The sequence below is a fragment of the Orycteropus afer genome, unplaced genomic scaffold (assembly GCF_000298275.1).
Source record: "Orycteropus afer afer isolate SDZICR_OR568_19922 unplaced genomic scaffold, OryAfe1.0 scaffold00311, whole genome shotgun sequence".
NCBI classification, from domain to species: domain Eukaryota; kingdom Metazoa; phylum Chordata; class Mammalia; order Tubulidentata; family Orycteropodidae; genus Orycteropus; species Orycteropus afer.
In genome coordinates, this window is record NW_006921898.1 from 2,394,579 (window position 1) to 2,407,797 (window position 13,219).

The following is a 13,219-nucleotide window of genomic DNA, read 5'->3' on the forward strand; positions in this document are numbered from 1 at the left end:
TATATATATATATATATATATAATATTTTATCAAAATCCATGATCACAATATATAATCAATTTATGTATTTAAAATAAAACCAAAAAACCAAACTCAACTGCCGCTGAGTCAGATCCAACTCATAGTGACCCCTCTTTGGGTTTCCGAGGCAGTATCTTTACAGTAGATTGCCCAGTCTTCCTTCCAAGGAGTGGCTGGTGGCTTTGAACCATCAGCCTTCTGGTCAGCAGTCAAATGCCTTAAGCACTATGCCACCAGAGCTCCTATATTTAAAAGAGTTATTTTTTTCCCTTTTTTAAAAACCTGTGATTTGGGTGAAACTTTACAAATTGGTTTTGCATTCAACAATTCATACATTTGATTTTGTGACATTCATTGCAACCCCCACAATGTAATAGCACACCTTCCACTTCTTCCCTCTATTAACGATTTCCCTTCATCCTTCTTTCCTATCTCTTTCTGCCTTTTTAGCTTTATACCTGGGCAAATGCTGTCCTTTTGATTTCATATGGTTGATTATTCTAATGACTGCATACCTTCCTGATATTACCGTTCACTCATATATGGTTTTCTCCTACAAGCTAATATTTTGAACTGTCAAATAATACTAGCATAAAAAGAACTGAAGGATGGAGACATCAACACATATGAGACAAAAATCAAGTATAATTAATGTTTATGGTCAATTCTAGGTAATTGACCATTGTGGTGAAATGAGTTCCTTTATGTGGCCTTTAGGAGCTCTGGTAGCGTAGTGCCTAAGGCACTTGACTGCTAACCAGAAGGCTGCTGGTTCAAACCCACCAGCCACTTCTCAGAAGGAAGATGGGGCAATCTACTTCCGTAGTGATACTGCCTCAGAAACCCAAGGAGGGGTCGCTATGAGTCGGAGTCTACTCGACGGCACATATCATATCAACATCATGTGGCCTTTTGCCTTGTTTCTTTGGAAAAACGGTTTTGAGAGATTTTTATCCTAAGCTCGAGAAGTTATCCTTGCCCTAGTTTTCTATCCCAGAGGATTTATTAGTTTTGTCCAGGTTGCCTGACATATCCTGGGTAAACTATAAACAACTGATAATTTGATACTTTTTGTATGGTCCTAGGCTGCCACCTGCCATGTGACTGGTATCTTTTACACACCTTGTAGGGATTGGTCAACTACTTTTGCAACTTGTGTGACTAAAGCCTACTATCAAATGAAGTCTACTTTATTTGTGGCCTACTGAGATGAAACTGGTTAATCTGTGGGCCTGTGGGAGGGGCATGCCTTGAAATTGACTAAGAGTTTACTTGGTTACCACCAGGAATCAACTTCCATGCAGCTCACTCTGACTCATGGCTATCCTATGTGTGTCAGAGTACAACTGTGCTCCACAGAGTTTCCAGTGGCTGACTTCTCAAAGTAGATCACCAGGTCTTCCCTCTGAGGCACCTCTCCAAAATCAAAGTCACTGCCATTGAGTCGATTCAAACTCATATCAACCCCCACTGGGTTTTCAAGGCTGTAAATCTTTATAGAAGCAGACCGCCTCATCTTTCTTCCATGGAACAGCTGGTGGGTTCCAACACTGACCTCTTGGTTAGCAGTCAGATGCCTCAGCCACTACACCACATCCAGTTTTATAAATAAGGTAAAATATATACACAGTATACACAAAAATCATCTCAGGAATGCTACATAAAAAAACTAGCTGTTCGATTCAATTCACTTTCAATAGCTTTCTCTACAGAAACAGAAAAAAACTAATCCTCAACTTTATATGGAAAGGTAAGAGGCCCAAAATAGCTAAGAACAATGCTGAAGAGAAGAACAAAGTAGGAGGACTCACACTTCCTGCTTTTAAAACATACTATATTTAATAAGAAGGAGCTCTCGTGGTGCAGTGGATAAAACATTTGACCACTAACTAGAAGGTCGGTGGGTTCAAACCCACCAGTTGCCCTGAGGCAGTAGGATGAGGCAATCAACTTACATAAAGATCTACAGCATTGGAAACCTTATGGGGGTCACTTCGAGTCAAAATAGATTCAATGGCAGTGGGTATGGTTTAGTTTTGATATACTTAATAAGAGGAGCTCTGGTGGTACAGTGGTTAAAGTATTAGGCTGCTAAGCAAGAGGTCTGTAGTTGGAACCCACCAGCCACTCCATGGGAGAAAGATGAGGCAATCTGCTTCTGTAAAGATTCACAGCCTTGGAAACGCTATGGCACAGTTCTACACTGTCCTATGGGGTCACTATTGAGTTGGTATTGACTCAAAGGCAGTGGGCTTTTTTTTTAACCCCCAAATACTTAATAAATATATATGCAATAATCCCAATAACAGAGCTCCAAAACAACAAATGAAAAACTCTAATAGCACTAAAAAGAGAAACATTAGATAGTTCCACAATAACAGTAGGAGACTGCAACACACTACTTTTGATGAAGGGCAGAACAACTAGGAAAAAACTCAACAAAAATAAAGAAGATTTAAATCAACCAATTCAATCTCATAGAGGGATTCTACAAAGTAGCTAGGAGCTCTGGTAGTGTAGTGCCTAAGGCACTTGACTGCTAACCAGAAGGCTGGTAGTTCAAACGCACCAGCTACTCCTCAGAAGGAAGGTTGGGCAATCTACTTTCATAGTGATACCACCTCCGAAACCCAAGAAGGGGTCACTATGAGTCAGGTCTGACTCGATGGCACATAACAACAACAACAACAACAACATAAAGTAGCTGGATATAAGATCAACCTACAAAAATCAATTGGATTCCTCTACACCAACAAAGTGAACTGTGCAAAGGAAATAAGGGGAACAATACCATGTGCAATAGCACCCCCCCAAAAAAGATAAAATACTTAGGAATAAATCTAACCAGGGATGCAAAAGATCTACACAAAGAAAACTGCAAAACACTATTGCAAGACCGGGGATTTGGAGTGGTAGTTAGGGGGCAGCTGTGGAGTATAGGCCTTGTAGGGCCCTTGGGGCCCTTGACACTATCCTTTCTCAACTCATCATCCTTTCCCACCCAACTTGGAATCTCCAGCACTCAGTGGCCAACATGGTTCTCCTGCATGTGAAGCATGGAGACAAGACCCAGTTCCTGTTCCAGGAGGCTGGGAACACCAAGCTGGAATAACTCACAGTGCAGGTTACCTGGGTCTGCAATGGGTGGCTCAAGGTGCAACGCCTCTGTTCAGAAATGGCAGAATTACCAGAACATGGCATATTTCTCCCTCCTTATATGCAAGGACTGACTGATGACCAGATTGAAGAATTGAAACTAAAGGATGAATAGGGAGAGAAGTGTGTATCCGATGGGGGTTTAGTATTTGAAAAAGATGATATCGGACAGAGGAATGGTCAAGGTGATGGGGCATTCTTCTATAGTATGCCTGAATATTACCAATAAAGTATAAATTAAAAATTTAAATTTAAATTAAAAAATTGGCTTTGATCTTTCTATTTAACAGTTACTGCACTATGCAATTTCTTGTGGTAGAACCCTAATCTAGAATGAGCTAGATGGATAAATGAAGCTCATGCCTTCTTGCTCTTACCGAGTGACAGCCAGCTTTTAAATAGATGAACCATATGACATAACCATTTCTGTCAGTCAAAAATGGTTAAATATAGGCAGTCTTATGATTCAATCTAATAGTTTTAGGGAGACAGTCACTGAATTTATGACTGTATATGTTGTGCTGTGTATGCCTGGCAGATACTGGGGTTTATCTGGAGACTCTGTGGGAGAGACGGAAGCGCGTTCCATACAGCACCCCCACCTCCTGGCTCAAGGATGTGCCTCTTTGATGTCAAGCCCGAGTCCACACTGGAGCACTCAGGAAACTGTCCTTACATTTGTGTTTAGTATATGGTTAATCATTTGGAATTTGAAGGCTAAAAGGATGATAATCCTTGTTTGATAAACTCACGGTCATCAAGTCGGATCTGACTCATAACGACCCCTTCCCTGGGTTCCCGAGGAGATATTACTACTGGAGTAGATTGCCCAACCTTCATTCCAAGGAATGGCTGGCGGATTTGAACCTCCAGCCTTCTGGTTGGCAGTCAAGTGCCTTAGGCACAATGCTACCAGAGCTCCTCCTTTTTTGATAGTGTATCCTTTTTATCCTGCTCCATTTACAAAACTATCATTGATCATTTCACAAACACTCAAATACCTACCGTCTCTAACACTGTCAGTCATTTGAGGAAGTGAAGAAATTAAAAACTGTCCTTGCAAAGCCTTTACAAATATATATACATATATTCAATTAGGGATATAGGCATTCCTAGTGTTATTTCCTTTGAATTTTAACCTAGATAATGGTTGGTTGTCTTTCATTTCTTTTCATACCTAAACTTGTACACAGTTTAGAGAGGTTTTTTTTGTTTGTTTTTAAGAAGGAATTGCATCAATGACAAAAATAATATTCCATAAGAACCAGTTAACAGTTTATCTTTCATCTTTAAACAGATGTTGTCTTAAATTAACCGTTGTATTTCTAATACTTTCAAAGTCCAATTAATATTGTTCATTATTAAGAATAAAAAGTTTGAACCTGTCACATTAAAAAAAAAACCCACTATTGCAAGACCAAAAGAGGCCTATATAAATGGGAAAACATACCATGCTTATAGATAAGAGGATCTGACATTGTGAAAATGTCAATACTACCCAAAGTGATCTACAGATATAATGCAATCCTGATTCAAATTCCAACAAAATTTTTCACTGAAATGGAAAAACCTATCACCAACTTTATATGGAAAGGAAAGAGGCCCTGGATAAGTAAAGCATTACTGAAGAACTACAACAAAGTAGGAAGATTCCAACTGTCTGATCTCAGATCCTACCATACAGCCACGATAGTCAGAAGCAGCCCAGTACTGGTACAATACAGACACACAGACCAATGGAACAGCATTGAGAATCTAGATATAAATCCATCCACCTATGGACAGATGATCTTTGACAAAGTACCAAAGTCCAATAAATGGGGAAAAGAGAGTCTGTTTCACACATGGCACGGGCAAGTGGATGTTTATCTGTAGAAAACTGAAACAGGACACATACCTCAGACCATACACAAAAACTAACTCAAAACAGATCAAATACCTAAATGTAAAACCTAAAACAAGAAAAGATAAAGGAAGAAAAAAGGACAATAGTAGGGGCCCTAATATATGGCATAAGGAGCTCTGGTGGCACAGTAGGTAAGGCATTTGGCTGCTAACCAAAAGGTTGGTCGTTCAAACTCCCAGCTGCTCTATGGGATGAAGAAGAGGAAACTACTTTGGTAAAGATTTACAGCCATGTAAACCCAATGGGAGTCACTATGAGTTGGAATAAACTCAATGGCAGTGGGTTTTTTGGGTTTAATATATGGCATAAATAGAATACAAACCTAACTAAAAATGTACAAACAGCAGAGAATGAACTAGATAAATGGGATCTTGTAAAAATTAAATACCTATGCTCATCAAAAGACTTCTTCAAAAGAGTCAAAAGAGAATCTACAAACTGGGGTAGAAAAATTTTCTTAACATATCTTAAAAGGGTCTAATCTCTAAAACTTATAGAAAACTTCAACACCTCAACAACAGAAGACAAACAATCCAATTAAAAAATAAGCAAAGGACATGAACAGACGTTTCACCAAGGAAAATATACAGGCAGCTAAAATCACATGAAGAAATGCTTGCGATCACTGGCCATTAGAGAAAGGCAAATCAAAAACTACAATGAGATACCATTACACCCCAACAGTAATGGCATTAATCAAAAAGAAAAGAATAAATGTTGGTGAGGCTGGGGAGAGATTGGAACTCTTATATACTCCTGATGAGAATATAAAATGGTACAACCACTATAGAGAATGGCACAGTGTGTCATTATAAGAAACAGAAATACCACATAATTTAGCAATCCTACTCCTAGGTATGTACCATAAAGAAATAAGAGCTGTAACACAAATAGACACGTGCACATCCACATTCACTGCAACATTATTCACACAGAAAAAGACAGAAACAACCTAAATAAATGTTCATCAACAGATTGGTGGATAAACAAACTGTGGTACATACATAAAATGGAATACTACACAATGACAAAAAATACAAGGGACCCAAGAAACATTTCACAACATGGATAAATTTGAAGGATATTATGCTGAATGAAACAAGTCAATCACAACAGGACAAATATTGTATGAGATTACTAATATTAAAGAAAAAAAATTCTTTGATGGTTACTAGGGATGGGAAGTGGGAGGGAAAACTACCAACTAGATGGAAAACAAGTGTTAACAATGGTAAAATGAAAGGCAATACAAAATATGGGAGAAGTCAACACAACATGCCCAAGGCAAAGGACAACACTAAGAAGAATGCAAGAATAAAGGGCACCTATGGTAACTAAGGGGAGCTCTGGTGGTGTAGTATGTAAGACATCTGACTGCTAACCGGAAGGCTGGAGGTTCAAACCCACCAGCCACTCCATGGAAGGAAGATTGGGCAATCTACTTCCGTGGTGATACCACCTCAGAAACCCAAGGAGGGGCTGCTATGATTCGGATCTGACCCAATAGCAGTGAGGTTTTTTTTTTAATGGTAATTACTGTAACATAGATGATCTTCCAACTATATGATTAACAAACAATAATGTATGACCAGCTACTTAGGTAGACTAGTACACTTAAGAAGTGTGGGAAGGTGGGAAGGGAACACACCCACCTGCAGATAAAGCACTGGTTGTGGATTTCTACATACAGACAGCAAGAAATAAAATAAACAAATGGAAACTCATAAAAATTAAAAGTTTTTGTTCATCAATGAAGACTTTACCAAAAAGACAAACCTGGGAAGATACCTGGGAGAGTATCTTCAGAAACCATACATACAAAGAATCTAATAACTGGAGTATACATAGTACTTTGACAACTTAACAACAAAAATAAAACTCAATCATAAAATGGACAAGACTTGAAACATTTCACCAAAGAAGACATTCAAATGGCCACCAAACACATGAAAAGAAGTTCAGCACCAATAGCCATCAGAGTGATGCAAATCAAAGCCACAATGAGATACTACTACATACCCATTAGGGTGGCTAAGATTTTTAAAAAAACCACAAAACAGCAAATGTTGGTGAGGATGTGGGGAAACTGGAACCCTTATCCATTGCTGGTGGGAATGCAAAAGAGTACAGCCACTGTACAATGGTTACTCAAAAAGCTAAAAACAGAACTATATTATGATCCTAACCTCTACTCCTAGATATATACCCAAAAGACCTGAAAGCAGTGACCCAAAAAGGGACTTGCACACCAATGTTCACTGGAGCACTAGTCACAATAACTAAAAGGTAAAAACAACCTAAATGCCCATAACAGATGAATGGAGAAAGAAAATGTGTGCTGGTATACTGATATACTACTCAAGAAGCAGGAGAAATGAAGTTTGGATGCATATTACAGTATGGATGGAGCTTAAAGATCAGTGAGTAGATAAGTCAATCACAAAAGGACAAATACTGTATGACTTTACTTACATAAAAAGACAAGAAAAGATAAATGTAAAGACAAAGAGCAAAGTTTATCAGTAGTTACCAAGGGTGGGAAGAAATGCAAAAAGAGGTTAACCGTGATGAAAAATCTCATTTATTAAGGGTAGGGCTGCACATCTGACTACTTTAATTGCTGCCATTAAGTTATACCCCTGTAAAAAGTCAAACTGGCAAAACTGTATGACAGATATTTTTATAACAATGACCAAAATTTAAAACCAAAGAGAGTAGCTGCTGAGGCTGATTATGTACAACCAAACACATCATGAGACTTGGTTCCAAGATTTAGTTCACAAGTTCAGGTCATGGTTTCATGAGACATCTTAGTTAACTGGCGTAATAACACATTTAGTGCTTCTGCTCCACTTCCTAATGTGCTGCATTGTGCCTGGGTCTTAAAAGTTTGCAAGTGGCCATCCAAGGCACAAGAACTGGTCTCTATTCACCTGGAGTAACAGAAAAAGAAGAGTCAGGAACAGGAAGAGGCTATGGAATGTGTGGTTAACTGCCTCCTTTGCCATGAGACCAGAAGGACTAGATGGTGTCTGGCTACCATCATTGAATATTGTGATCAAAGAGTCCAAAGATGAATCTTGATCAAAAAGGGGAGAATGCAGAACAGAATTTCAAATTCTCATGGACTCTAACTTTCTGAACCCACGGAAGCTGGATGGACTCCAAAACTACTGCCCTGAGATAATGTTTAAAACTTAAACCGAAAATGTCCCCTGAAGTCTTAACAATGACAGTTTACTTTTAAGTAGTGAAAAAAGGTCTGCTTTGACCATTACAAGGAGCTCTGGTGGTATATATAGTGGTTAAAAGCATTTGGCTGCTAACCAAAAGGGTGGAGGTTCAAATTCACCAACCACTCTGAGATGAGGAGAAAGATGAGGCAGTCTGTTTTTGTAAAACTTACAGTCTTAGAAACCCTATAGGGCAGTTCTACTTTGTCCTAAAGGGTTGCTATGAGTCAGAATTGAATCAATGGCAGTGGGCTGGGTTTTGGTTTTGAGCTTTATGCTTTTTTAAGAACTATCTATATGGGTTCCATTGACAAAAGCAACTCAAAAAATTTGATAGGAACCTTTGGGGGCAGTGATTTTATGTTAATTAGGGAAGAACAACTAAGAAAAGGAGGGTGAGAATGTTTGCACAACTCAAAGAATTTAATCAATGTCCCTGAATTGCATATGTAGAAACTGTTGAATTGATGTTTTACTGTGTATAATATTCTCAACAACAAAATAAAAGTTAAAGGGGGGCGGGGGGATGACCTATAATTTGGTAATGAACAATAAACCAAAAAAAAAAAAAATGAGTGTGTGGTCATATATGTAGGTGCATAGGGAGCTCTGGTAGCATAGTGCCTAAGGCACTTGACTGCTAATCAGAAGGCTGGCGGTTCAAACCCACAAGCCACTCCTCAGAAGGAAGATGGGGCAATCTACTTCCGTAGTGGTACTGCCCCAGAAACCCAAGGAGGGGTTGCCATGGGTCAGGTCCGACTCGATGGCACATAACAACAACATAGATATATAAGTGTACGGGTAGGTACAAGTGAGTATATACGTATATACAGATGGAAGTATCTATATGTATGTGTAAGTACAGATATGTGTGTGCATGTACATATATTAAAAAAGTACACAGTTACATACATTTCTCAGATATAGCAAACACTATGTGAGATTGGTTTTCTACGTTTGAAGAATTAGGGCCTTAGTCTCAGTCAACTTTATCATTTATAAAGTTTATGTTCTGCATCCTAAAAGCGTTTAAGCAGCCATCATAGATACAAGTACTGGTCTCTACAGGCCAGGAGCAAAAGAAACCAAAGTGTAAGAGAAGAAAATAGTCTAAGAGTTAATAGCCAAGGCCTCATCTGCCCTTAGAACACAAGAATTAGATGATGCCTGGTTACCACCTGTGATACACAGATGACACAACTGTGTTTGCTGAAAGTGAGGATGATTTGAAGCACTTACTGATGAAGTTTGAAGACTACAGTCTGCAGTATGGATTACACCTGAATATGAAGAAAACAAGCTCTGGTAGCATAGTGGCTAAAGCACTTGACTGCTAACCAGAAGGCTGGCGGTTCAAACCCACCAGCCACTCCTCGGAAGGAAGGTTGGGCAATCCTACTTCCGTAGTGATACTGCCTCGGAAACCCAAGGAGGGGTCGCTATGAGTCGGGGCCGACTCGACGGCACACAACAACAACAACAACAATGAAGAAAACAAAAATCCTCACAACTGGACCAATGAAGCAGCATCACAATAAATGGAGAAAAGACTGAAATTGTCAAACACTTCATATTACTTGGTTCTACAATCAACACCAATAGAAGCAGCAGTCAAGACATCAGAAGACATACGTTGGACAAATCTGCTGCAGAAGACCTCTTTCAAGTACTGAAGAGCAAAGATAGCTCCTTGAAGACTAAGGTGCATCTAACCCAAGCCATGGTATTTTCAATCGCCTCATATGCATATGAGAGCTGGACAATGAATAAGTAAGACTGAAGAAGAATTGATGCTTTTGAGTTGCAGTGTTGGCAAGGAATACCGAAAGTACCATGGACTGCTAAAAGAACTAACAAATCTGTCCTGGAAGAAGTACGGTCAAAATGCTCCTTGGAAGCGAGAATGGCCAGACTTTGATCTACTTTGGCCACGTTGTCAGAAATGACCATTCTCTGGAGAAGAATATCATACTTGGTAAAATGGAAGGTTAAATCAAAAAGTGGAAGGCCCTCAATGAGTTGGGCTCAGGTATAGCAGGGATTGTGAGGCTGGCACAGGACTAGGCAGTGTTTTGTTGTGGTGTACGTAGGGTAGCTATGAGTTGGAGACGACTTGATGGCACCTAACAACAACAACTAACAACTGGCTACCACTACCAATTGTTCTGATCAAGGCTGTAACAAATGGGCTCTGATAAACCCAAAGCAAACCCACTACCACTGAGGTGATTCCAACTCAGAGTATAGTAGAAAAATGTGGAACAGAACTCAAATTCTTAGAAAGTCCAGACTTACTGTACCAGTTGAGACTAGAGGATTCCCTGAGACTATCTCCCTGAGATACTTTTTAAATTTTGAACTGAAACTATCCCATGTGGTAACCTTTTAGTGAAATAACAGATTGGCACACAAAATAAAGGTTTACTACCTGTGAGCATGGTACTCCCAGTAAAAAACCATCTATATGAGACCAAAAAGTCAACAATCACTCTAACACAAAGATAAAGTGACAGGGAAATGGAATAACCAGGACATAATTAAGGAGAACGCTGACACACTGTGGAAGATATAACTAGTATCACTGAACAATCTGCTTAGAAATTATCAAAGGGGAATCTAATTTGCTCTGTAAACTTTCACCAAAAATGCAATAAATTATTATTTAAAAGAATTTTTTTTTTTTTTAATGTACTTGGTTATTTGCCTCCAGAGAACAGGACGGGGTACAGAAGTGAAAGGAAAACATTTTCCTGCGTGCCTTTCAAATTTTGTACCATCTGCAGGAATACTCTATTTTAAAAACTAAAATAAAAAGGAAAAAAGATAACATGACTCAGAAGAAGCCACAGGCCTGTTAACAAAAGGCTCCTGTGCTTTGTGGCTGTACTCCTAGTGATGGCCACCACCTGGGGGCTGTGAGATCTCAGGCAAAGCCCTAAGGAGAAAGGCAAATCCCAAGGCAACTTCTAAATGCTACTCTTCAGTAAATGTCACCTTAAAAAGCTTTCCAAGTGCACTGTCATTCTTAAACTCTACTCTCTCCTATTTCACCTGTTACCTTATCCATCCTCACTCCAATTCAAAGATGTTAGAAGTGCTCAGTTTTTACTCAGCATACACCTAAAACATGCCAGGTTCTAGGCTAAGTACTAAGCATGCAAGTGAACAGCTGACACTGTCTCCTGCTTTCAAGGCTCCTGCACTCAGTCCAATAACAGAGATATATGCAGAAAATGAAAAACTCTTTTGTGCTGATTAATGATCACCGATGAATTATGAAGTTTCTGATTAAATGTTTTTCAATTTTCAATTTGTTTTCTAGGTAAAATAATTCTGTATCTAAAATTTTTCTTTAAATTTTCAAATTTAACTACTTCCTCTATGAATTTCTCTAAATAAAACATAAAAGTCACCACAACTCTGTGGCAGCTTTACTGAAATTAGATTTTATACTACAGTTAAGAGAAGGAATGTTGCTGATATCCAAATCATCTGGATATGGCTTTGTGGACTACAGCCCATTCCACTCACAGCCCACATTATAGTATATACACACACACCCTTCCCTTTAAGAAGCTGCTCATGTTTGTGAACCCTTGTCCCACACAGCCTTGCATAAGATTTCAGGGGTTCTGAAGAGCCCCTGAAGTTCAATCATGGATAACAGGTTAAAAATTTATGTAGCATTAAGATGGAGTGAGGGGGAATCATACTTGAATAAAACACTAAAGTGGTTTCTATAATTTCATAATGAATTCATTTTTTTACAGTTTTTAAATAAGCAGATTAAGAGAATTCTGAAAAAGTATCTGCCAAAGATACATAATTGTGTGAAAAGAATGGAAATAATACAGAATTTAAATTAGAAGACCTGAGTCAATCTTTATCTTTGTCACTTAAAAGCTATACTCTTGGGAAAGTAAGCTCGTGGGCCTAACTGTTTCCATTGTACAAGTGATAAAAACCGGTAAAACTTTTAAGGCTGTAATGATCTCCTGACACTCATTCAAATATCTTCTGGACACCTATCAAATACAAGATCTATATCAGGGATTCAAGAAGCAGTATGGCATATCATGGAAAAAGATGAACCTTCTTCACTTTTTCATTCAAATATTTATAAAGTGCCAAACTAAATACCAGGCTATTCAGTGCCCTGGTGAGACATGAGTGGCCAAGACAAGCAGTCTCTGGTTTCACATAATGAACAGTTTTGAAATGGTATTTGCTATGATTTAGGAGCTCTGGTAGCATAGCACCTAAGGCATCTGACTGCTAACCAGAAGGCTGGGGTTTCAAACCACCAACAAGCCATTCCTTGGAAGGAAGACAGAACAATCTACTTCTGTAGTTATACCGCTTCAGAAATCCAAGGAGGGGTTGCTATGAGTTGGACCCAAGTCAATGGCAGTCAGTTTGGTTTTAGTTTGTATGACTGGAAAGGATGTTATGAAACATATAGAAAAGGCAGAACATTCTGTTTCAGAGAAACAGAATTAGCTTTCCTGGAGAAAGGATGAAACTGAAGTGAAAAAGGATATCCAAACAAAAGAATGTGTTTTCCGAAGTGAGTGTGTGTATATGAGAGAAAGAGGGAGGGAGGGAGGAAGGGAGGGGGAGAGAAAGTGAGTTTGTGTGTGTATACATAAACATGATCAGCACAGGTGTACTGGTGGACCAGAATGGCTTGAGTGAAACCCACAGATGTAAATGGGAAACAGACTATGCCATGCCATGTCAACAAAAATGGATTTCATTTTAACAATATAATTCCGAATTATTTGTAAGTTTTAAATAAGACAGTGCCATCTGACAAGTGAAATGCAGCATAAGCTGTAGGAGGCACACAGCAGCCACTCACTAATTGGTAACTTATTATTGTAACCATTACTACAAAGA

The 13,219-nt window shown here is 38.8% G+C and overlaps 1 protein-coding gene across 1 annotated transcript in view; it reads right to left on the reverse strand.

Annotated features, from left to right (window-relative positions):
* Positions 1-13,219, reverse strand: part of SETD2 (SET domain containing 2, histone lysine methyltransferase) — a 199,066-nt gene that overhangs the window by 88,960 nt on the left and 96,887 nt on the right. The window contains 2 exon segments of the mRNA XM_042782420.1: positions 11,879-11,923; positions 11,925-11,963. Coding sequence (XP_042638354.1) covers positions 11,879-11,923; positions 11,925-11,963 — 84 coding nt within the window.